This window comes from Capricornis sumatraensis, chromosome 14, assembly GCF_032405125.1.
Source record: "Capricornis sumatraensis isolate serow.1 chromosome 14, serow.2, whole genome shotgun sequence".
NCBI classification, from domain to species: Eukaryota; Metazoa; Chordata; class Mammalia; order Artiodactyla; family Bovidae; genus Capricornis; species Capricornis sumatraensis.
In genome coordinates, this window is record NC_091082.1 from 54,467,115 (window position 1) to 54,492,954 (window position 25,840).

Below are 25,840 nucleotides of genomic sequence, written 5' to 3' on the forward strand. Positions count from 1 at the left end.
AGCGGGGGAGCAGCTAGGGTTCAGGGCTGGGGGTTAGCGCGCCGGGGCGGGGAGGATGGGCAGGAGGCTCGCAGAGAGGCCAGACCCTGTGCGTCCTCCCACTTCTCCGAGGCGGCCCCTGGAAGGTCAGTGCATCCTACCCAGCGCCCGGCCTCCCTCATTACCCCCCACCTAACCTCCCCTTACTCCCACCTCAGGAATTCTCCTGCCGGTGTCCTCTGGATGACCCGCAGGCGGCACCCCTTCCGCCCCCCGGTGCTCCGGTCCACCTTTCCCAGGTCGGCGGCTGCTGCCTCGCCGCGAGGGCCTGCACCGAATGAACTCCGCGCTCCCCCACCGCTCTGACCCAGGGCCCCGGTCACAGCCACGGCCACGGCCACTGTACCCTCCGCCCGGAGGAGTGTGGCGGGAACGCGCGGCTGGAAACGACCCCGTGGGGCTAGGGTTCGAAACTTGGACTGGATCCCGCCCGGGATGACAGAGCCCCGAGCCCGGAGTCGCCGGAGCGCCGCACAGAGCGGAGCCCGAGGGCCCTGGCTGCGGGCTCCTCAGGGGTGTATGGCCCCCCGGCCAGGCTGGCTGTGTCGGGTCGGACTTGGCCGGGACAGTTTGCCTGCGCGGTCCTATTTCCTCAACGGCCAGTTGAGGGCGCCCGAGAGCAGCAGCCGCCCCTCCCACCCATTGGCTTGGGAGGCACGAGAGAGGGCTTGGCAGGCCAGGGCTGCGTTTGGCAGGTTGGGGGCCCCCGTCCGATCTCTCAGAGCCTCGGGGTGGGTTAGAAAGGGGGACCTCCCGGTGATCAGGGCAGATTTCAATGAAGTGAAATGCACGTCCCAAGCCTCCAAATAATTAAGACCCCAGCCCCATCAGCAGCGGAGTGCCCCACGAAGAGGTAGGTTCGGGAGGGAGAGAGCGAGAGAGGACTCGCTGAGCCTTTCCACCTGGGCCTCTCTGCCTTTCTTGGGCTGCCGTATACTTGTTTCACGCAGGGTGATTTTCTCCAAATTGCCTGCTTTCTCTGCACATGCCATCCTGAGCTCCTGGAGAGCAGCCCCGTCTCTGCTCCCGCCACCGACCCACCCCCACCCCCGACCCCGTCCCGGAAACCAGGGTCAAGCCACAGCCTGACCCATGGAAAGTGCTCAATTAAATCTTACTAATCAGTTAGAAAAAACTAGGAGATAATATTCTAGCTGGGTTTTGAAGGATGAGTGTAAGTTTGCAAGCGAGAAGAAAGGAAGTGAATTTTAGGCAGGAAATACCTATTCTTTTCAGGGTTGATAGCTTATGGTGGTAGGTGTCGAGTTTGTGGTCTCTGAAGAAGGTTTCATTCCAGAACCAAAGATGCAGTCTCAGTCACTCAGAACTTTGTGCAGCAAATATTTTAATGAAATGAAAGGACCGAGAAAGCTTCTGATCAGAAGAGGGTAGGAAGAGTACCCACTTTGCTAGATTGAGCAGGGCATTATACACTTTTGAGCTGGCTGCTGAAAATAGATAAAAAGAATACCTCAAGACTGAAAGTTTTACCAGACCCTTTCCCAAGCCATACATCCTGAGATAACTTTGACACAAGATTCAGTTCAGTTCAGTTCAGTCGCTCAGTCGTGTCCAACTCTTTGCGACCCCATGAATCGCAGCACGCCAGGCCTCCCTGTCCATCGCCATCTCCCGGAGTTCACTCAGACTCACGTCCATTGAGTCCGTGATGCCATCCAGCCATCTCATCCTCTGTCGTCCCCTTCTCCTCCTGCCCCCAATCCCTTCCAGCATCAGAGTCTTTCCAATGAGTCAACTCTTCGCATGAGGTGGCCAAAGTACTGGAGCTCCAGCTTTAGCATCATTCCTTCCAAAGAAATCCAAGGGCTGATTTCCTTCAGAATGGACTGGTTGGATCTCCTTGCAATCCAAGGGACTCTCAAGAGTCTTCTCCAACACCACAGTTCAAAAGCATCAATTCTTCGGCCCTCAGCCATCTTCACAGTCCAACTCTCACATCCATACATGACCACAGGAAAAACCATAGCCTTGACTAGACGGACCTTAGTCGGCAAGGTAATGTCTCTGCTTTTGAATATACTATCTAGGTTGGTCATAACTTTTCTTCCAAGGAGTAAGCGTCTTTTAATTTCATGGCTGCAGTCACCATCTGCAGTGATTTTGGAGCCCCCCAAAATAAAGTCTGACACTGTTTCTACTGTTTCCCCATCTATTTCCCAAGAAGTGATGGGACCAGATGCCATGATCTTCGTTTTCTGAATGTTGAGCTTTAAGCCAACTTTTTCGCTCTCCTCTTTCACTTTCATCAAGAGGCTTTTTAGCGCCTCTTCACTTTCTGCCATAAGGGTGGTGTCATCTGCATATCTGAGGTTATTGATATTTCTCCCGGCAATTTTGATTCCAGCTTGTGTTTCTTCCAGTCCAGTGTTTCTCATGATGTACTCTGCATATAAGTTAAATAAGCAGGGTGACAATATACAGCCTTGACTACTCCTTTTCCTATTTGACACAAGATTAGCCAGGGAGAATGGGTTCCAGGCAACATGCCTCTGGGAGAGATACAGTGTTGCTGAGAAACAGGTTCCCAGGCAAGATTTGTTACAATTATAATCATTAACATAGAGCCTAAGTAAAACATACCCATGAGTAAGATGTATTACTGCTCTGTAATGATTAGCTCCAGATCTAAAGAAAAGCGAGGTCTCAGGCAAGATACATTGTTACACAAGGCTTAAGGAAAGCATGAGCAAGACACATTATTGCTTTTGCAGCCTATGTGACTAAGGCAAAATAACTGGAACAAGAATGTTCACTTCGTCCTTAAAGGAGCCTTGGACTCCCTATCAACCTGCCTAAGTTAATGCTAGAACAGTCCTCTCTAGCCCTTGTGCTCCAAGTCATAGTAACAGTGGCCAGTGTTTACAGGTCAAGGTACTATTCAAAGTTCTTTTACTTGTATTATCTCAACTAATCCTGACCATTTTTTAAAAAGTGAAAGTGTCAGTTGCTTAGTTGTGTCCTGACTGCAACCCTATGGCTATAGCCAGTCAGGCTCCTCTCTGTCCATAGAATTCTACAGGAAAAAATACTGGAGTGGGTAGCCATTCCCTTCTCCAGGGGATCTTCTCGACCCAGGGTTTGAACCCGGATCTTCTGCATTGCAAGCAGATTCTTTACCATCTGAGTCACCAATTCTGACCACCTTACAGCCTTACTATTTGAGTAGTATCAATATTTACTGAGCATCCACCATGGGCCCTATACATAGAAATGGGCAAACCAGGTTCACCAATACACAAATCAACAAATACAACAAGGACAGACTATGTTAAATACTCTGAAGTTAAGAATCGGGATGGTGTGATGGAGGGCAGCTGGGAGGAGGTGAAGCTGAAGACACACTAGATAACCATGGATGGGCAGAGCTCCTGGAGGATGAGAAGAAATGAGACACAAGAAAAGCCAGGAAGAGTTCAAAGCTGAGCCAATGGCAAGTACAAGGTCCCAGAAGTGGGAATAAATGTGAAGGAAGGAAAGGAAGACCAATGTGGGTGGAGAGGAAGGGATGCAGGATTGGGGTGAGGCTGAGGATGGAGAGTGGGGGCAAGGGCATGTAGAGTTGAGGGTTGCATCTTTGGGGTGAAGGTGGTCATCTTGACCTTCTAGAGAGGAGTCCATGCTGGATGCTGTACATACAGATTTGGGGAGTCATATTTAAGGTTATGTGTCTGGACTTCCCTGGTGGAACAGTGGTTAAGACTGTGCGCTTCCACTGCAGGGGATGCAGGTTTGATCCCTGGTCAGGGAACTAAGATCCTGCATGCCCTGTGGCATGGCCAAAAAGAAAAAAGACGTGTTTGGAGCATGGCAAAGGTCAAGTGTAGATAAAGATGAGAGGGGCTTTGTTTCCTGTAGACCTTCAAGTCCAGGGAGGAGGAGAGGGAGCAGCAAGGAGATGGAGGAGTGGCCAGAGGTGGAAGGAGAACCAGGAGAGATTGAGGTCCTGGGGACCCAGGGAAGAAGGGTCACCAAGGACGAGTGACCTCTGGTACCAGATACTAATAGAAGCAGGAAGACCAGGACCTAACCCCAGTTCTTTTTTTTTTTTTTTTTAATTTATTTTACTTTACAATACTCTATTGGTTTTGCCATACATTGACATGACTCCACCACGGGTATACATGCGTTCCCAAACATGAACCCCCTTCCCACCTCCCCTAACCCCAGTTCTTAACAGGAGGACATCATCAGTGACCTTGATGAGAGCTGTCCTGGTGGCTGGTGGGGGTGTCTATGTGAAAAGCCTCCCTCCCCTCCCGCCCCGCCCTAAGTGGGTTCAAAAGGAAATGGGAGGAGAGAAAGTGACAGTGCACAGAGGAAACTTCCAAGGAAATTGGCCATAACAAAAATATCAAAATTTCTGGTGTATCAGAAATTTCTCACAGTTGTGAGGCCTGGAAGCCTGAGATCAGGTGTAGACAGATGGGGCTCCTGGTGCAGCCACTCTTCCTGGCTTGTTGTCGGCTCTCTTCTCTCTGTGGCTGGCATGGCAAGACAGATCTCAGGTGTCTTCTTTGCCAGTCCTATCATGAAGCCCCACTCTCATGATTGCTTATAAATCTAATTACTTCCCAGAGGACTTGCCTCCAAATACCATCACTTTGGGGACTAGGGTCTCACTTATGAATTTGGAAGGACAAAAACATTCAGTACACAGCAGACAGGAGACGAAAGGGGTGGTATGTGACAGGAAATGTTGTGGGTTGAGAGACTGCTTTTTCTGTTTTAAGATGGGAGGTTTTGTTTTTTTTATTATTATATTTGTATAAGATTAGCAGTCAACTTTTAAAAAATATTTATTTATTTGTGGCTGCACTGGGTCTTGGGCTTCCCTGATAGCTCAGTTGGTAAAGAATCCTCCTGCAATGAGGGAGACCTGGGTTCGATCCCTGGGTTGGGAATATCCCCTGGAGAAGGGAAAGGCTCCCCACTCCAGTATTGTGGCCTGGAGAATTCCATGGACTGTATAGTCCATGGGGTTGCAAAGAGTTGGATACAACTCTTGGTGTCTTAGTTGCAGCAGGAGGAACTTTGTTCCTTCAGCTGAGAGAAGTGCGCCGGCTTCTCTCAGGTTGTGGTCCAGACTCAGTAGTTGCAGCATGTGGGCTTAGTTGCCCCGAGGCATTATGAGATCTTAGTTCCCCAACCAGGAATCAAACCTGCGGCCCCCCCTGCATTGGAAGGTAGATTCTTAACCACTGGACCACCAGGGAAGTCCTAAGATGGGAGATTTTAAAGAATGGATAAGTGCTGATGGGAAAAAATCCAGAAGAAAGGATACATTGATGATTTCATGGGGTAGGGGTTGGGGTAAGGGCTACTGGAGTAGTGTCCTCAAGTAGGTGGAAGTATGCCAGGTGAGTGCCCTAGTGCCGGGGTTGACCTCAGATGGGGGTCTTATGACCCTTCTTCCATAGTAACAGGAGGGAAGGCAGAGTAGGGTAAAGATGTTGCTGGATGGGTAGGTGTGTAGGTGGGTGTACCTGAAAATTCTTTTTGGATTGCTTCTGTGTTTTCAAAAAGAGAGCAACGGAGGTCATCAGTTGAGAGGGATGTTTTGGGGTGAGGAGCTGACATTCTGACCAGAGGTATGAAAAAAATTACTTAGAGGACTGGCAGGCAGCCCCAAGGCTTGCTAAGTTAAGAGAGGGGTCAGGTCACTCAGGAAAAAGCACACTAAGGACTGTTAATCAGGTACAAAGGTTTGTGAACTAGGTAACTTGAGGGGTGAAATAAGAACTCTAGCTAAACTGCAGGAAGTAACTGGCACTCCTGCTGCTGCTGCTGCCGCTAAGTCACTTCAGTCGTGTCCGACCCTGTGTGACCCCATAGACAGCAGCCCACCAGGCTTCCCTGTCCCGGGGATTCTTCAGGCAAGAACACTGGAGTGGGTTGCCATTTCCTTCTCCAATGCATGAAAGTGAAAAGTGAAAGCGAAGTCGCTCAGTCGTGTCCGACTGTTCGCGACCCCATGGACTGCGGCCTACCAGGCTCCCCCGTCCATGGGATTTTCCAGGCAAGAGGACTGGAGTGGGGTGCCATTGCCTTCTCCAACTGGCACTCCTAGGATGATCCTATTAGAATGTAGACACTTGAAGGAGGGGGCTCAGGAAGCTGATATCTGAGAAGGGAGCACTTCTCAGCTGGTGTTGGGGAGAAGACAAGGAGGCTGGTTCTACAAGTGTTGGAATAACTGCAACTGGATTCAGCTGAGGTTTCTGGAATTTCCAACTGCTGCTACCAGGATGAAGCAACAGGAGGAGGTGACACCAACAGGACAGGCACAAGCAGGAAGTAAACCAAGACAAGTCTCTCCTTTTTCCTCCAGCCAGCAGTTTCCCTCTAGGCCCCTGTTGAAAGAACCTGACCAGAGCCAGCTGGCAAAGCAGAAATGTGGTTTGCAGTCAGCAATAGCAGCGTGGGGGCTTTCTTGGTGTCTCAGTGGTAAAGAAACCACCTGCCAATGCAGGGTTCAACTCCTAATCAGGAAAGATTCCATATGCTGAGGAGCAACTAAGCCTGTGTGCCACAACTCCTGAGCTTGTGCTCTAGAATCCAAGAGTCAAACCTACCGAGTCCATGTGTTGCAACTACTGCAGCCCATGTGCCCTAGAGCTTCTGCTCCACTGCAAGAGAAGCCACCACAATAAGAAGCCTGCACACCCCAATTAGAGAATAGCTCCCACTCCCTGAAACTAGAGAAAAAAGCCTGCAAAGAAGATCCAGCACAGCCAAATACGAATAAATACATTTCATTAAAAAAAAAGAATAGCAAAGTGGGTCTGGAGCTTGGTCAACTGGCAGAGTAGGACTGAAGGTACACCTAGAGTACTCAGCACGGAGAGTATCCTAACACCACTGTAAGCTAGGCTTGGGCTTCTGATAGGTGACTATATGGCAGGTGGATGCAGGGACTGGAGGGTGTGTGCAAGTGAGTGATTATAATGCAGGACCCTGGACTGGAACTGGTAATGTTGCAGGAAGGGGGACTCCTTCCAGGGCCAGAGAGTGGTCTTGTCTATCACTGAGAAATGAATTGTCTGAGGAGACACATGTGCTGACAACGCAAGAGACTTTATTGGGAAGGGGTGCCCGGGCAGAGAGCAGCAGAGTAAGGGATCCCAGGAGGACTGCTCCGCCACATGGCTTGCAGTCTTGGGTTTTATGGTGACGGGACTAGTTTTTGGGTTGTTACGATTGAAACACTCAGATCTCAATCAGTCTGATTGAGGGTCCTTCCTGGTGGCACATGCATCAACTCAGCCAAGATGGATTCCAGCAAGGAGGATTCTGGGAGGTTGGTAGGATAACGTGGTGTCTCCTTTTGACTTACCCGAAATTATTCTGGTTGGTGGTGGCTTGTTAGTTTTGTTTTTACCAGGATGTCATCTCATAAAATAAATCATGCAAATAATTACTATGGTGCCTGGCTAAAGCGGGCGGTTCCAATCAGTGTTTCCCCTAATAGCAAGGACATGAGGGACTGAAAGTAGTCCAGTGAGTGGAACGGTAGGTCTAGGGATGAAGATCTCTTGCCACTCAACTTTGGTCCGCGGACTAGTAGCAGCAGCAGTATCTCCTGGGAGCTCTCATGAAGCGCAGAATCTCAGGCCAATGAGCCCCACTGAACTGGAATCTGGAATGAGATTCCCAGATGATTCCTGTCTGTATGTCAGTATGGGGAGCGCTGGCAGACGAATTTTTGAAGCGGGGAAACTAGAAGGGATGAAGGACTTCCCAGATGGCGCTAGTGATAAAGAACCTGTCTGCCAATGCAGGAGACCTAAGAGATTCAGGTTCGATCCCTGGGTGGGCCCACTTCGGTATTCTTGCCTGGAGAATCCCTCGGACAGAGGAGCCTGTCGGGCTACAGTCCATAGGGTCTCAGAGAGTCGGACACGACTGAAGCGGCTTAGTACGCACCAGAAGAGATGAGCTGGAAAGAGGATGATCCGAGGATGGGCAGCTTGAGCCTGAGGTGGTGGAGAGTGTAACTGACTGCAGCCTAAAGGGCTAGCACCGGGATGCAGCCCCTGCGCACCCGCTTCCTGACTGGGACTTTGGGTAGGAAGAAGCCAAGTGCTTTCGGACATTGGGACCCCAAATTAGGCCTCATCTCCCCAAGTTAGTGGGTTCGATTCCCATCCCACTACCTGGTTATTGATGGTTTATTGAATCTCTTTATTCATTTTTTTAAAGACTGTCAAAAGTAAAGCGAACCCCTTTATTTAAAATACTCTTCGGGCTCGTCTAATCAGGCTCCCCCCCTCCGATCCTTCGCAGTGGGACAGGCTACTCGGCTTCCTCCCTCCCCCTACAATACTAAGTGGGAGGGGCGTGGGACGATGGGTTTTTGCATTCAGGTAAAAACAATCGCTCCCCGAGAGTACAGAACGGGGCGAGACAGTGGCTACCGAGGGGCGTGGCGGAGAGATTAGTGCGGCCTGAGCCCTGCGTGCTCTGCGCGCTGCGGCCTCTTTGCGTCTGCGTAGTTCGCTCACCTCCCTTTCTGCCTCCGCTGCCGCCATGGCGCCTGTGGTTAGTATGGCTCCGCGTGAGGCCTCGGCTCTGGGGGAGGCACGTGGGCTTCACCGGCTCGGCCCCTACCTGGCTCTTGGCGGACGGCGCTCAGCATCGTCCTACCGGGGCCTGGCTAGCAGGCCGGCCGGAGTGAGCCAGTGTGGCCGCCGATCCCCGCAAGTTGTGGGCGGAGGAGGCCGCGGCCCGAGGCTCGAGGGGGAGATCTGGGGCTTTCGGAAGCCGCCGATCGGGCTTGGGCTCCTGCCTGTGGTCAGCAGGGAGCTGGGGGACTGAGATTGCAGCCTGGGCTGGTCAGCGATCCTTGGAGCCGGCGTAAGGCAGCGGAGGCCTGGGCCCGGTTACCTGGGCGGAGGGAGGGGAAGGAGGGGACCTGCCACTCTCGGGGACCGTGCGCAACCGGAAAGCCTATACCGGGACTCGGAATCAGGGTCCACGAACGGAGGCCTCTCTGGCCAGATTTCACGAGGAGGCCTGGGCTAGAGGACCCTTTCGCGTCTCCGGAGGAAGTTAGATCTTCAGGGCGCAGCTCTGCAGATCCTTTCTGGTGTCCGGCGAGGGCCCAGTTGGATTCTGTGTCGGCCAGGCTGAGTCTGGGCCGTGTGGCGCCCTCATGTCACTGGCTGCAGATGGTCTCCTCCCAGGTTACTTGGAGAAAGTTTCCCTACTCTTCTTTGTTGGGACACCTTTATTAACAGTTTGGGCTCATCTCTAGCTTTCTGCCTGGGTGGGCCTTTAATACTTTTAGGCGTTTGTATGTTTTTGATTTAAAACCATCGTGTGGTGGGTATGGAGCCCATATCCTGCCGGCAGCCCCTTTGATTGTTACTAGGAAGACATGTTAGGAAGGAGTGACTTTTGTCGAAGCCTAAGTGTTTGAAAAAATTCATCCAGTTAATACAAGTTTTAGGTGAAGCTGTTTGAGACAGGAAAGGATGTGAAATGTGTTCTTGCAACTACAGGTAAGTATGTTGTCCAAGTGCTTTTTTTTTTAAATTGGAGTTGGAATTTGTAGAGGGAGAATATTTATATAAGGATCTTTGTGAGAATGAAGGAGCTGGAACCTTGTAGCTAAACTGGTGGTTTGAAAGTGCTCATTCAGAGATTAAATCAGTCAAAAGACTAGAAATTGTCAACAGTCTTGTAATTAGAACCTTTAGCTAAACCCTTGTTCCATTTGGGGTTAGATGGGCTGCTAGGACGTGTGGTTCTGGTCACTGTCCTGAGAAAGTAGATGAGACAGGATGAAGGGAAAAAACAGATCAACTGGATTGCCCCTGAGTCGGAAAAGTTAGGACATGTATTCAATTCAGATTAAAACTGTTTTAGGTATGCAAGGCATTTTCATGCCTGTGCCTTAATCCTGGAAGAAAACAAGTGAGTATTTCTTTATTTTGGAAATTTTAGAGTGAATAAAAGGAAACGTTTCTTTTATTTTAGTTCTTAAGCTAACAGACCTTCCATTATTCCCCTGGAAACTAGGGATGCTGGAAAGTGTAAGTGGGAAAAGAGTGCTGTAATGAGTTTCCTCTTCTAGAGGGCATGACCCCAGAGCAGCATCTTGAGTATTATCCATCCTCCATCCTTGGCGCCCTTGCAGGGAACAGAATCCCATGGTTTTTGCATTTGTGTGTACTTTTACAACTCTGGTCTTTCCACTTCTGTTAATTTTTTTTGTTTTTGACTGGTTATGCGTTTATCTCTCTCATTTGTATCCTTTTCTTAGAAAAAGCTTGTGGCGAAGGGGGGCAAAAAAAAGAAGCAAGTCCTAAAATTCACTCTGGACTGTACCCACCCTGTAGAAGATGGAATCATGGATGCCGCCAATTTTGTAAGTTACCCCCCTGATGCCACCCTGGACAGTAGCGAACCCTTTTGGATATTGCTGAGAAGACATACTGGAGCCTGTTTGTTTGCAGGCTCAGGCTGCTCTGCAGTTCTTGCTGTTGGGTTCGACTCTGGATCTCTGTCTGGTTCTGGTTCTAAGCCTTGCTTTCTCAGGGATGTGACGGTGGTGAAGAGTAAAGGAGATGCACTGGAGCAAGTCACTGCCAGAGGGCCTCATTTTCTTCTTCGGTTTCCAAAAAGAGTTTACTTAAAATTTATCAGGTGAACTTCCTTGGATCCAGCATCTCCTCTGCACTTAGGTGTGTTTAGGTGTAAGCTTGGCCCTGACACTGACCTTTTGGGCCCAGGGGCTGCCTGTGCCCTGGGCCTGATGCTTGGTTCTGGGGCCTTGGACAGAGGACAGCATTTCCTTGAGCTTTCTGTTGTATTAAGCATCAGAGCTTCAGTATTCGTGTGAAAATATCCTGCTTGCTGATTTGTAGTTGTGGCTTGGTTTTTTACAGACCTTGCTCTGTACTGATATTTTTGCTCTCATGTTGGCCCCATCCCCCAATACTTCTCTATTTCGCCTAAATCTAGAAGAATGAACCCAACTGCCACATTTTGGAATCTGCAACTTGGTTTTGGCATTTTACACTTTTACTCTCCATAGCCAAGCAGAGCTTGGGGGAGTTCAGACATACTGTTGTGCAGAGCCCTAAGTTGACATTTTCTCTTCAGTCTCCAGAGGTCAACTATTGCCAAGATTAATATCATTACAACAAGAATAATTTTCAAATTAAAAAATTAGCAGCTTGGCCTGTGGCCACGACTTACAGAGTGTGGTGTCTGGGTAGCCTGTAGTTGACTGCCCTCTTGTAGATGCCTGCCGTGGCCCTGGCCTGGCCTGCAGGAGGTCCCTCCCTGGCTCCGTGTTCCTTCTGTCTTCTTGCTTTTCTCCGGGGCCTCTTGTCCCTCCTAACTTGTAGCTTCTTCCACGTTGTGTCTGATGGCCCTGTTCTGTCATTATTCCCTCCACTGTCTCTCAATATGTGTATATGACTGTCTTCCTTTTAGGTGCCTCCTTTGGATAGAAAACAGGAGTTGTTTATGAGTCTTAAGACACGAAAGTCAAGATTTCTGACCTCATCACACCTCCTGTAGACAGTTAACATATTGTATATTGGTGTTTTTTTTTTTGGCTGTGTTGTGCAGCATTTGGGATCTTAGTTCCCTGACCAGGGATTGAGTCCATGTTCCCTATAATGGAAGTTCAGAGTCCTAATACCAGCAGGAAACTCCCCAGATTGGAGTTTTTAAATAGAGGACTGTAGGGGTGGGAGCTGAAGGGCCTTCTTGTCATTGCAATATCAAGAAAACCATAAAAGTCCTCCTTTTTGGTCCAAGAGGTGAATGACCAGCCCACGCTTCCTCTGGGATTTTCCTAGAGTCCCATCTCTGGGCTTCTGGGCCAGTGTCCCTCCTGCTGTTCAGTGCTGGTGCAGGTGGCCCCTCAGCAGATAGATATGTAATTGCTCTGGTTGCTGTATGTTTTTGTTCTGCTTGGTTGAAGATTTATTTTCTCCGATCACTCCGAGGACAGTGCTTTACATGTCTTAGGTTCAGAGGCTGCTTGCCATTTTGGTTGCCTATATCTACAGTTGTAAGTTTGGGCCTAGGTTTCCTGTCTACTCTTTACCCTTGACCCAAGAGTCAGAGACTGAACATATAACCAGCTATATGCTTAGAGATAGGAGTATAAAAAAATATTTTGGGACTTTTGGGATGGTCCAGTGATTAGTGCTCTATGCTTCCAATGCAGGGGTTGTGGGTTCGATCCCTGGTCAGAGAACTAAGATCCCACATGCCATGTGGCGTGGCCAAAAAATTAAAAATAAGTAGTGTGTGAAAGTGGTTCAGTCATGTCCAGCTTTTTGCGACCCCATGGACTATACAGTCCATGGAATTTTCTAGGCCAGAATACTGGAGTGGGTAGCCTTTCCCTTCTCCAGGGGATCTTCCCAACCCCGGGATTGAACCCAGGTCTCCCGCATTGTAGATGGATTCTTTACCAGAAGAAGAGAAATTAAATCGAAAAGTGTTTTGCTGGTGATGTGAGTGAACTAGTCTCCTCACTAACTGGTCCATTTGATGATTTCTACAGGAGCAGTTTCTTCAGGAGAGGATCAAGGTGAATGGAAAAGCTGGCAACCTGGGTGGCGGTGTTGTAACAATCGAAAGAAGCAAGAGCAAGATTACTGTAACTTCCGAGGTGCCCTTTTCCAAAAGGTATGGGAAGGAGAGGCGTTACTTGTCCATGTCCTCAGCTAAGGTTCCCACCCACCCTGGCCAGGAAGGTTGCTCCCTGCAGAGTCATTTGCTTTGTGGTTGCCTCTGTTAACTTCTGGAGCAGTGTCCAGTGTGAGGGGTGGTGAATGAACGAATGTTACTGTGGTAGTTAAAAGTATTCACCTCTTGGTAGTTTTCTGCAGTTTAGTTTTCCGCAGCCTAAAGCAGTGGTCCTCAACCTTTTTGGCACTAGGGACCAGGTTTCTGGAAGACAGTTTTTCCACGGCGGAGGGAATGGTTCTGGCAGTAATACAAGCCATGGGGAACTTCGCTGTCTGGCCTGCTGCTCACATCCTGCTCTGTGGCCCACTTCCTATCAGGCTTTGGACCAGACAAGTCTCACGGCCTGGGGTTTGGGGACCTTTGGGCTAAAGGATTTCCAGCAGTAAAGATGCTCAGACTTGCTTAGACTGTATTCTTAAAAGTGAGCCTTCCTTTGCCTCTAGATCACTTTGAAGAGCTTTCATTTTTATTTTAAGTGTTTTTTTTTTCTTTTGTTCAGTTGCTAAGTCGTATCCCAGTCTTTTCGACCCTGTGGACTGCAGCAACACTAGGCTTTTTTTTTTCCTGTAAATGCTACCAGAATTAGATGAGGGATCAGAAGTCTCAGTTTAGACTGAAGCCACCTCATTTAATTCCTGTAGGCCCATTTATTTATTTTTTTTGTCCATACCACGTGGTTGGCAGGATCTTAGTTGCCAGACCAGAGAATGAACCCTTAGTCTTGGCAGTGAAAGTGCTGTGTCCTAACCACTGGACCACCAGGGAATTCCCCTTTGCTTATGTTTTTAACTAAATCAATCAGCAAATGACTGGGTCCCTTCACTATTCATCTGAAACTATCACAACATTGTTAATTGACTATCCTGATACGAAATGTTTTTGGTGTTAAAAAAAAATAAAATTTAAATTAAAAAAAGAGAGATGACTTTAAAGCTAAGTGAATTACTCCTTTTTTTCCTGGCTGTGTGACTTGTGGAATCTTAGTCCCTGATCAGAAATTGAACCTAGGCCCCCAGCAGTGGAAGCATGGAGTTCTAACCACTGGCCTGCCAGAGAAGTCCCTGAACTACTCCCCTTCTGCCTGGCTGTATTATTTTATGTGTGCAGAAGGCAGTTAGATGGCATGAGAGACAGGATAACTGAAGGGCTTCCAAGGCGTACTTAACACCTGCCCCACCAGCCTCTGCTGAGCTCGCAGGGAAGAGCCTGCAGTCCTGTGGTCTGTTTCCAAATCTCCTAACCTAGTGTGAGAATGTCTCCTAACACGTGTCACTTCAGTTTCACAGACTTTCTCTCATTTGCCAAGTAGGGAAGGAAAAGAACCTGATCTGTTAGAACTATGTTTTCTTGAAACATTCAAGGAGCTCCTAATCTAGAACGTTCTTTTGGCCACACCAAGTGGGATCCAGTTCTTGACCTGGGATCTAGTTCTTGACCAGGGATCAAACGCGTGCCCCCTGCAGTGGAAGCTTGGAGTCTTAACCACTGGGCCATCAGGGACCAGTGGAACATTTCTCGCTTATCTCTGAACCTCTGTGTTTTAACCTAGCTTCCCCCCGTATTCTATTATAAAAACACTCAAGCCACCTAAACTTTTGAATTAACCCACTTTACCTGGATATAATATAGTAGAAATAGTAAATGGAAATAAAAGAGAATACTTTGTAGGTGAAACGACCAAATTGTTTTATTTTTATATAGGGAAAAGTGGGTAGAATTGAACTGAGATCTTCACATCTTTGTGAAGATTGCTTGGTTGACGTGAGTAACACAGTGGAACAGTGTTTGTTTCCTGGAGGTGTCGGGTTTCTCGGTTTGTTAACACTTGGTCCATCTAAAATGCCAGTTTGCCAGTGCATCTCATTTAGTCCTTGTACCAGTCTGAAGAGATGGTGAGTATCTTGAGATCTGTTTTATAGAGGGTGACACTGAGGTCTAGAAAGACTAACTTGCCCAGTGATGGGTTTGCTGAACCTTCTATTCCCTCTTTAGGTTCTGGGAAGATGCCAGAATAGATAAACCCCAGGGCCTCATAAGCAGATGGATGAGAGAGCAGGACTGTGGGCTTTGTGTTCAGCACAAGAGCCTTTGTTGCCTTTAGGTGAATGGTTTCCTGACAGCAGTGTTTGGGGTTGAGGCTTAGCTCACACAGGCTCAGGTGGCCACTGGGCGAGTGGACTAAGGAGGCCAGGTGCTTAAGTGTACAGCTCGAGTCAGGGCAGTTGCAGGGGAGGGGGTTGGGAGATGGGCATCTCAAAGTGGGAGTGAGAATGTGATGGCCCTGAGCTGCGGTCCTAGGAACCAGCAACCTCAAAAGGAGGTTTTAGTCAATGAGGCGCAGTACTTGGAGCTTGTTAGGAACCCAGCAGTTTCTCATTTAAAAGATATTAAGATTGTGTGCTTAGCTTCCAAGTGACCACCTTGATCTCTTTCCCCAGTGGTCACTACAAACCATTTTATAGGTGATGGCTCTTGTTTCATGGACAGTGGTCACATCTTAATCTGTTCTCATTTTTATGGCCAGGTTAATTAGAAGAAATGTGGATGATGTTTATTCTCATTAGAACAGTGACTGGGTGTATTTCCCAACTGCCATTATTTTAAACCATGGGAAAATACCTTGAATTGTAGTGACTTTGAATGCACAGGTTTCATAAAAGTTACAGTGTTTCAGAATATAAGAAGGTCTTGTGTCTAGTGGAGTTCTCAAGTATTCTTTCTCTGCAGGTATTTGAAATATCTTACCAAAAAATATTTGAAGAAGAATAATCTACGAGATTGGTTACGCGTAGTCGCTAACAGCAAAGAAAGTTACGAATTGCGTTACTTCCAGATTAATCAAGATGAAGAAGAGGAGGAAGATGAGGATTAAAACTCAATCTGGAATATTTGTATAAGTTCTTAAATAAAATTTATCAACTGAAATGGTGGTTTTCCTTGTATCTCTGCTGTGTGGACTGAACAAAATTGGAAATCATAGTAAAAGGGCTTCCCTTGGGCTGCCTCTCACTTGTTATTAAACTTTTTTCTGCTTTTTTTCTGTTCTTATGGTAGAAACAGCAAAACAGAGCTAAGGCTCCTTCGAGGGAACTGACTGTTGTGTGACACTGAGCAGGTGGAGGAGGGCGTGGGCATTGGGGGTGAGTTAGTTACTATTTTACACGAAAAGGGTGAGTCAGTTCCATTTGGTGCCTCTCAAAGACTGAGGAATACAAATGTGGCAACTCCCGATTCACTGCAGGCAGAACCAGGGGCTTGCTTTTGAGGTTCTCTTCTTTTGGGAAAGTGGCAGTGTTGAAAAAATGCAGGGTTCTGGGGCAGTTTTGTGATTCTGTCTTCATTTTGTGATCACAAATTACTCTTGATACACATGGTTGCTTTGTATGCTAACCCTTTTTCTTCCCATGGAAATAAAATGTGGCCCTTCAGTGTTGCCTTGTATTCTGCTTCACCTCAGGAAAGGGTCTGGGGAGTGGCTCCTTTAAAAGTCCCAGGTGTTGGATTAAGGAAAGATCTACACTATAGGAATTTGTAAAATAATTGTTTCTGCAAATCTTTGCAGTGAACTGTCATTCTGACCCCAGCAGGGGGAGCTGGAGATGAGGCGTAGTGGAGATTCCAGAAGAGGGTGAGGATCTGTGGGATAGAGACATGGGTTGGGATTGGAATTCTTCGATGCCCAGAGCTCTGGAGTCTGCTTGGGGTTGGGTGTGAAGGGGAGGGGCTGGGAGTCAACTCAGGCTGAAGAGAAGTGTCCAGATTCCCAGGGAATAGTTACTTCACGCAGTTCGCCGTTCAGGCCACAGCTAGACTTAATGTCATTCTACAGACTAAATTGAAGGCAGTGTTCCCACCATACCATTCCCACAATGTGTTCTGTTTGCCTGTGTGTAGAGGCTAGAGATCCGAGGTCATTAACAAGATTGTAAAGATGTGACTTGCTGATAGAATCAAGAGGGAGAAGAGGACCTGATACCTTAAGGTGCCCTCCTTAAATCTAAACCATTCTGCAGGAAAGTGGATTGTCTTAAGATGATATAACAAATTCCTGGTTTTCCAGAGCTTGCCTACGGTTCATTTCCACACCTGCAATTCTTACGTTCTTGCTAGTTGCATAGCTAGAAATGTTTAACATTTGGTGCTTTTTGAGTTGAATTTAACATTGAGGGTTTGCAAGTCATTTGTGGTAAAGTACCATTTTCTTTCTATGCAAATTTCTTGAAGCAGAATTATTTGCATGTTTCTGTTCTAGAGAAAGCAAGGTTTCTTTCAAATTTAACTGAAGCTTTTTGGTACTGTCCCTTACTATGATTATTAATTTTGTTAACAAGGTTGTGACTTGGGTTTGCAAATTGTACTTGTTTGTTGCACTGATGTTCCATTATAGTTTCATTGTAAAAAATTATCCCTGGGCTGAAATTAGTATATATGTTTTTTCTTTTAAACTATTTTAAACTATTCCCAGGATTTAAAATTTGTAATAAAATTGAAACTGATTGGGTTTTCTGTGCCTTTTTTAACTCATATTTTGACTTCTGATTGCATACTAAAGTGGCTAACACATGGCTACTATTATTGTGCAAGGATCTTTTTTTTTTAAGGACTGCATGTCAATCTGTTTAGCAACAAAAAAATTGGTTGTCCTGCTGTACCAGCAATGACCTTGAACTTCATTAAGTTTGATAAGAACATGTGTATTTTCTTCCCTCTTTCTTTACCTTACTTTGCTGTGCCTCAGGTTCTGGAGAGTACTATAACCAAACTCTCCATGTAGAATTTCTTCAGACCCAGAGCCAGAGAAATACCTTGGCAAACACATGACTTTTTCTGATGGATGTGATGTGAACTTGAATTACTTGGCACCCATTATACCAGCTGGGCCTGGGCCACATTTTAGACCAATTTTCTTTTGATCTGTCTTGCCTCATGACTCACCTGCCTGATCAAGGCACAGGAAAAGATTAGGTCATGGAGAGTTTGAAGCTGAGATTTAAGTTCGTGCAGGTAGTGAAGTAGGAAGTTGGTACAGTCTTGTTCTCAGCTGACTCCAACTCCACTTCACACTTGGCTTGATCAATACCAGCTGTTAACTAAAGGTTTAACTTTGTTTTCCTTTCAAAGGCCCCTGTGGACCACCCCCCCCCCCCACCCCAACCCGTGACTCCTTCAGTGGTGAAGGTGTGCTTTTCTGAGTCATGTCATCCTTGCAGCATTTCAGGAGGAGACTTGTGTTAAAATAGATCAGTTCCAGCTAATCAGTGGTGCCTAGCACTGTGGTGCTCAGAAACGTGTCACAGACATGGAGAAAGTGGGACAGTGATCATGTCAAATACTTATTTAAGACAATTGGTCGAAATTAATGGGGCATTTAGACCTCAGCATTTTTAGGACTCACTTGGTTTCTTGGAAGGTGAGCAGCACTCCCGTAAGTTGATAATGGTCCTCCAGCCACTGATAGGCTCAGGGGAGCCTGGAAACTGGCTTTGGCAGTCTGCTTTTGTCTCCCTTTTGCTGCCTGGCCTGTCTTCTGACTTGCCCCCAGACTTTTCAAGGCTGTATGTAGGGTCCTGTGCTGACCCTTTCCTGTGAGGGGGCACACCCCTAGGAGGTGGGTCCCTGACAAGACAATCAGATTTGGCAGTACCATGGCGTTTGGTTGGTAACCTTGGACAGAGCCAGTAGAGTCTTTTTTTTTTTTTTTGGTTGCGCTGGATCTTTGCTGTGCAGGTTTTTCTCAAGTAACAGAAAGGGCTGCTCTAGTTAACGGTGGAGGATGATGACTGATGAACATCTCGACTCTGATTTGCCAAATTAAGCAGCTGGAACTCTTCTTGGTTGAAAGATATCTGACTTTCTCAACGTCATCTTGGGAACTGGAGCCACAGTTAATGGTTCCTGTGTGGTGAGGGGCTTTCTGGTGACGGGAAATACTGTAGGTCCCAGCTTCTCTACAGTGGGACAGGGGACCTGTGGAGGTGCCCTGACCTAATTCCTCCATCTGGGAAGGGCTGGGGGCAGCTCGTGCTGCAAGGGTGGGCAGTTTTAGGGTTTTCTCCTGGATGGTTAATTTTCAGGAAGACAGGAGGTCTGGGAAGAGGAAGGCAGCCTTGCTGGGGAAAATGCAGGCCTGCTGAGGCATCTGTGATTGAGGCTCCCTCAGCTAGGTGCCCAGGAGGTGAAATACAGCTTCAGGAGACCAGGAGGGGCCGTTGCTTTCTTAGCCCGCTTCCTCCCTGCCTGTCCCTTGACCCTGGCAAGGTGCCTGCCCAGGGTGGATTCAACATCTCTCCTAATGTGGTTTAAAAGCAGTTCAGGAGATGGTATTCCCAGCTCTCTGCACTTTGTCCAGGAGGCTGGATAGACCTGTCCTTGCCCAGGAGTGAATGAAGAGGAGCTTTGGCTTGAGGCTTACTGGAAATCCATTAGATGGGAAGGGAGAGGAGAAATGTGGGACACATCTTTCCAGCCTTGCTTGTGCCATCTATCATCTTCAGGCCACTTCCTCAGGAGGTCTTGCACTGGGGCTCCTCAAAAGCCCCAGGAAGGGTGAGCCTGCCTGGTGATGCCAGTGTGGCATGGGTACTGGTGTCTATCCAACTGGAGGAAGCAGGTGTTCAGCCAAGACCAGAGAGGTGGATGCCAGAGAGGAGACCGTCTCATAGCTGCTTTGGGCTTCCCGAGTCAGGTGGTTCCTGTGGGTCCCTGGCGCCACTGGGTCTCCAGTGGGTTCCTCCAGAGATGTCTGGCCCCAGGCAGTGAGGTGAGGGTTCCGGGTTCTTCCAAGATTAGAAAGCTGGCCAGCCTGTCCTTCGCTGAAACTTTTGCGTTCTTAGAGTAGCATTAAGACTCGCTGCAGCCGAGACTGGCAGCGCTTATTTAAAATTCCAGTCTTGCTCCCGAGGGCTTTGGCCTCCATCTTCACCTTTAACAACCGAGGACTGGTGGCGCGGTTCCTTCCCACTCCGCGACAGGTGTCGCTTCTGAGCGGGAGTTTTGGGCACAGAGAACGCGGTTCCACCTCACCCCCGAGGGGCTGGATATATTTAAAGCGGACCGGCCAGGAGGGGCGTTTTGGGAGGGGATACGTGGGCGGTGGGAGCCCGGTGCGGTGGAGTGAGGGAGGAGCCAGCCTGCAGATTTTTCTGGAGGAATCAGACCCGCTGTCTCCAGAGCGGCCCTTCCCCAAGTGCGGAACGCTGTTTCCTTCGAATGTTCTTTGGAAAGGGGGTTATAGAAGCGTGTTTGGTTCGGTGCGAGGCAACCAGGGGCTGGGCGCTTGTGAGCAGTGAGGAAGCTCGGTGCCCGCTGCTCCAAGGACCCTGCCCCTGCGCGCTTGGGGACCCATCTCGGGCGGGGGCGGCGGTGGCAGCGGGCCCCGCCGCGGGTACGCGCGGGCCGGCCCTTCCCTCCACTGGGCCCGGCCCGCCCGAGTCCCAGCTGCCCGCTTGGCCGTCGGGTCCCCAGGCGCGCGGGCGCCTCGACGGCTCCCCCTGCCGGAGTGCCGGGTCCCCCACCCCGCACCCGGAGGCTCCGGACTAGTCCCCCCAACTTGTTCTCTGCTGTTAACTAGTCGCGCTGCCGGAACGATGGGATGGGGTTGCCACAGCAACCAGACTGGACGTCACAATCCGGGCATGTGTGCCTCCCCCCCGCCGTGCCGCCGGCTCTGCCGCCGCCACCTCGGCCGGCTGCGGGACTCGGGCTTCGGGGCGCGGTGGGCGGAGCAGTCTGGGCTTTGCGGGGATCTGCGCGAAGGCGGCCGAGAAGAAGGGGGTCGAGACGGGCGGGTGGAGGTTTGGGGGGGTAGGGGGGGCAGGCGGCCGCCATCTTCTCGCCGAGGCCGCCTCGCCCGCCGCGCGCGCCCGTCCGGCAGCGCACGGGTTAAGGCTGGCACCGCGCCCGGCGGGAGGGGGGGCGCCCACCTCCCCTCCCCCCCGTGCCGGGCATGCGGGGCCCGCTGGGCACCGAGGAGGAGCTGCCGCGGCTGTTCGCGGACGAGATGGAGAACGAGGACGAGATGTCAGGTGAGCGGGGCGCCGGCTGCGCTCCGGGCCAGGGCGGCGGGGGGCGCGGGGACCGGCTGGGCCCGGGGGCTGGACCTCGCGGGCGGCGCTGGCGGCGCGCGGGAGGAGGCGCCGGGCTGCGGGCTGCGCTCCCGCCCTGCTGGCGCCGCGCGGCCAAGGGCGCGGGGCTGGGCGAGCGCCGGGGTGCGGCGCGCGGGCCGCCAAGGGCGGGTGCTATCGGGGCCACCCTGGCCACGGCGCGGGCGGAGGACCGCCGGGGGCCTGCGCCGGGCGCCGGAAGCGGGGCGGGGGCTCGGAGCCGCGGGGGTCAGCCCGCGTGCCCTTGAAGGGGGCGGGAATCGCGCTCGGCTGCTGGAGCCGCGAACCCCGCGCTCTCGCTCCGTGCCGCGCACCCTTGCCCTCGCGGGGACCGGCGGGCGCTGGCGGGACCAGATACCGGGACCTGGCCTATCTCGGTTCCTGGGTGGGCTGGGTGGGGCCCGGAGCGGGAGGAGGACGGGACGGACTAGGGGACCGGGCGAGTGCCCGGGCAGGGGTGACTTCCCTCCGGGCCCACGAAGGCTCCAGGCTGAGGCGCCCGGGCTCGGACTCCGCTCCCGGTTCCCGGCCGCCGGGTGCCGCGACCGCCGCTCCCCAGCACTTTGCCCGGGCCGCCGGCGTCGTCCTGGCGCGCCCTAGCGCCGGCCGGCGTCTCCAGCCCGCGGTCGCCCGCCTATTGGCGTTCCCAGCCCACCCTGCTTTGGCTCCGGGCCTGACTCCCAGGGCCACCGCCCCAGCCTTTGCCATCCCTCTCCAGAATTCAGTAGAAACCAGGGTTTGTGCGTCAGGGGCAACCTTGCAGGATCATTCCTTACTTAACTGTTCACCGTGTGTTTGGGACGTTCCCCTCACGGCACAGCTGGGCAGGGCCTCACACTGTGGACCGGCCGTCTTCGTTCCCTTCCAGAGGACTCTGTCACATCTCAGCGTCCCCACACCAAGTCACGGCCCTTCTGGCCTCCCAGGAAACTTGTGGGAACTGCGGGAGCCCTCCCTCGCCCTTGAGTGTGATGTTTGGCCCCTGGAGCCCTTTCTCCAGGGGCGAGAGTATCCTGCACATTGGCACCTCAACTCCTGCGTGCAGGAGGTGAGAAGGGGAGGATCCAGGTGGCAGTTCTGTCTCTTCCTAGAGGGGATTCCCATCAGGTGGCCACGCCCACTGGGGGGGCCTCCTCACCCTCCCCCACTTGTTTGCTTCCTTTAACATGGTGACTGGGGCTTCACCCTGCTCAGATAGTTTGGCCAGGTTTGCAAAGGGCCTGCTGGGGTGAGGGGATTGGGGGTGAGATGGCCCCACATGGGTGGAGATGCTTGGACAAAGTTGACTCTTACATCCTGGGGTCCAGGGAATTAGGCCCATTTCCTGGAAGGGAACACAGAGGCCCAGCACAGGCACTGAAACCCAGGGCTGTTTTTCACCCAGGAAGCTAGCTTAGGGAAAGCTGGTTACTGCCTTCCTCGGGGCATGGCACTCAGGGCGTGGCCCTTTGTGGCACTGATTGATGGGGGCAGTGGACAGCTGAGAGTACCTGAATAGGTTTATTTCTAGGACTTCATCAACCTCCTGATGGGGTCCTCTGTTTCCCTGTCCTATACACTTTGAATCTCTCTGGTTGTGTCAGGGCTTCGAGAGTGGGGAGAGGAGAAGGCCAGGGAAGTGCCCCCAGGCCGATGGGCACCCAGCTCACTCCTTTAGGGCCAGAGGGCTTGGGCCTCAGCCAGAGTCACCTGCCCGCCACCTTGTCTCTCTCCTGCTTGCATCCATTGCTCCAGGCAGGTGTGGGGGGTAGGGTTGGCCCTAGGGTCTCTAGGAAGCCCCTCAAAGCCCTGCCAAACAGAGATTACCCTGCCTTCCACAAGACCAGGTGCTTGACACCAGGGAGACACCTTCAGAGCGTGTCCTGAGCCTTTCTGAGCTCCTAGCCCTTCTCTGTGTCCCTGGTCCCAGCCACTGTCCCCTCTACCTGGGGACTGCAAAGCCTCCTAACCAGTCCTCACTGACCACACTCCACTCAGCAGCCACAAAGCAGACCCCAGCCCACTGGTGTGAACCGATTGCAAAACCCCTGTTCTACTCCACCCCCATTGTCACTTCCCACCTTCTTGCTCACGTATTAGCCTTCTAGAGTCTTCTGGAACTCCCCAGGCTCCATCCTGCCCTGAACATTGACCGTGACCTCTGCCAGACCCAATATTCCCCAGCTCACGACCACATCCTTCCTGCTACTCAGGTCTCCAGCTCCTGGCTGAGTGTAGGCCCGCCTCTCTCATTCCCAGGCCCATTTTAATGCTTCATTTTCTTGACAGTATTTCCCTGGAATATTTTCATCAGCTGACTTGTATCAGTGGGCTTCCCCTCTTGAGGTTGACCCTGTGACCACCTACTGGGCCTGGCACTGTGGGTGCTGGAGAGAGGGGCACAGTCTTGGGGTCTGAGGGCTGGGGGGTCCCTGGGTCACCCTGAGCTCTGGATATGATGACAGCCTCAGCCTAGGCCTCGTATCTCTCCTGGAGAGCTGGCCGCCCAGGCCCCTGTCCTCCACTTCAGCCTCTCTGCAACCCTCAACCTGAGCTGGTGACCCTGGCCTGCAGGGGTGGGTCCTGCATGTGGCAGTTTGCTGGTGGAGGAGCCGGTGTACTAGGAGCTGTCACTCCAAGTTTTCAATCTGCTGTGGTGGGCTCAGTACTTGTCACATCTACTTTCCTCACTCCGCCTGTCTCCCACCCTCCTCAGCAGTGTTCTTGCCACCTAGATTTGCCCAGGCCAGCTCTCTGGCTTTGAGGCCAGTGGGTGAGGAGGAGGGAGGAGGGCGGCTTGGAGGAGGAGGAGGGCAGGGTGCCTGCTTCTTGGGCGCAGGGACCCTGGCTGCCAGGTTTCTTGGGGATTCAGAGGGCTGGTCCACGAGAGGGCTCGAGAGAGTCAGTGGCTCTGCCCCTGCTGCTTGTTCACGGCCTGACCCTGGGCAGGACACCTGGTCCCTCTGCCTCAGTGTCCCCAATTGTGGAATGGGACTGTGACACCAGCTACCTCATAGAGGGGTTATTATGAGGACTGGTGAGATGGTGCACGTGGAACATGTAGGTCACAGTGCCCAGCACATGATAGGTGCCCGTAAAGTGTGGCTTATAGCACCATCCAAGGGGGGCAGTTGGCCTGCCTTCCCCAAGGAAATGCTTCCGAGACATGCACCCTCATCTGGTAAGCTGGGGGCAGGGAGCCTGGGCTTGAGGGGCTGGAGGGAGGTAGGGAGGAAGGGAGAAGAGGGCTTGGCACTCCAGGCCTTTTCTTCAGAAGTCCCCGCCTGGTAGGCCCAACCCTTCCATCCCACACAGTCGGGGGGGGGGGGTGGATTTCCTAGAGCTGGTGAGCCCAGCTTCTCTCCTGGCTGGGTAGTGGGACCACTCTGGCACTTGACTGGCCTGTGGACCCACAGGACTGGGCCCCATCTAGGCTTCTGTGGGCAGAGGGACCAAGAGGGAGAGAGCACCATGTTTCCCAAAGGTCTATATTTTCTTAACCCATTCCCCCGCCACTGGGGAAATGGTGAGAGCCTGGTCATATTTAATATGTTGTGCTGAGAGGAGGGGGGCACAGTGATCAGCACACTTTGCCCAGTGGGTTGGCCTGTGAGAGACTCCCCTCATTCCCAGCTGATCTATTATTTCATCAGTTCATTCAATCACCCACCCCCTTGTTCATCCAACCACCCATGTATGTACCCTCCGAACATCTACCCATCCAGCCACAAAACTAACCAACTGACCATATACACCCACTACCCACTGGCTAGCCATTGTACCCACTCATCATCCATCCATCCATCCAACCCAGTCTCCATCCATCCATTTATCCATTCATCCATCCATCCATCCTCCTGGTGTGCTGCAGTCCATGGGGTCACAAAGAATTGGACATCACTGAGTGACTGAACTGAACTGAATTCATCCATCCATCCATCTATCCACCCATCCATTTATTTATCTGTCCAGTCCATCTATCCATCCATTGGTCCATTCATCTGCTCATCTATCTGTCTATCCATCCATCATCTGTCCATCCATCCACTCACGCACCCAAGACAGATTTCTCGCATGCCTTCTCTGAGCCAAGTACTGAACATACTGTAGTGTCTGACCGTCTGGGGGTTTTGCAGGTCGAACTTGGAGACTTTCTGCCTTTGGCTCTGTCCTTATTCCCTTCTCCCCGTTTGTCTTCTCGCCTCGCCCTCCCGTTTGCCCCTTTGTCCGTTTTCCGAGTCTGTCTTCCCTGAGTCTTTGCTCCTCTCTGTCTGGCTGTCCCTCTCCTTCCCTCTTGTGTCCCTGGCCCTCCAGGGCTCTCTCCCCATCCCCTCCCTCCTGCCTCTCTTTCCTCCTCCTCCCCGGCAGTGCTCTGGGCCCTCACCCTCCTCCCTCCTCACTCTTTCCGGGCCCCAGTCCCTTAGGGTAAAAGCCTGCCCTGTTCCCCGCTCCTGCTGCCTGCCTGTGGTGCTCAGGACTGACTCTTTGATGAGACGCCAATGAGGTGATGTCTGGGTTTTGTTAAATGTCATAAATAAATTATTAATCCTCTCCTGGGCAGAAGTACTGCCCCCCCTCCTGCCCCTGCCATTATCTGTGGAGGTCCATGGTGTGGGGGCACTTCAAGGACTGATGGGGACCTTAGTCTTGGTGGCCCCTCCTTGGTTGGCCCTAGAGTAGTCCTAAGAACCCCTGGCCCAGCGATGCCTGAACCCCCAAGTCCTTCAGTTCCTGCCATCCTAACCTCCCTGAGGCCCTGGGCCCCACCTGCCATTGCCAAGCACATCAGTTGCATCTCAGTTTCTAGTTCCTCATCCTGTGAGAAGGGCAGTGCTTGGCCCATTTGTTTTTTAATTTTTATTTATTTATTTTTGGCCACATCACTCAGCTTGGAGGATTAGTTGCCCAACCAGGGATCACACCCGTGCCTTTGGCAGTGGAGGTGTGGAATCCTAACCACCGGACCACCAGGGAATTCCCAG

At 51.3% G+C, this 25,840-nt stretch overlaps 2 protein-coding genes across 2 annotated transcripts in view; both read left to right on the plus strand.

The window, feature by feature from the left end:
* Positions 1–8,559: 8,559 nt before the first annotated feature.
* On the plus strand, positions 8,560–15,719 carry RPL22 (ribosomal protein L22). The gene is made up of 4 exons (XM_068985701.1): positions 8,560–8,598; positions 10,325–10,429; positions 12,590–12,714; positions 15,505–15,719. Exons 1-4 carry the CDS (start codon positions 8,587–8,589, stop codon positions 15,647–15,649), a joined length of 387 nt encoding a protein of 128 aa, XP_068841802.1. The 5' UTR covers positions 8,560–8,586; the 3' UTR covers positions 15,650–15,719.
* Positions 15,720–20,722: 5,003 nt separating this feature from the next.
* CHD5 (chromodomain helicase DNA binding protein 5) overlaps positions 20,723–25,840 on the plus strand; it is a 65,745-nt gene continuing 60,627 nt past the window's right edge. The window contains exon 1 of the mRNA XM_068985744.1: positions 20,723–20,801. Within this exon, the coding sequence (XP_068841845.1) occupies positions 20,723–20,801 (79 nt within the window). The remainder of the gene's footprint in view (positions 20,802–25,840) is intronic.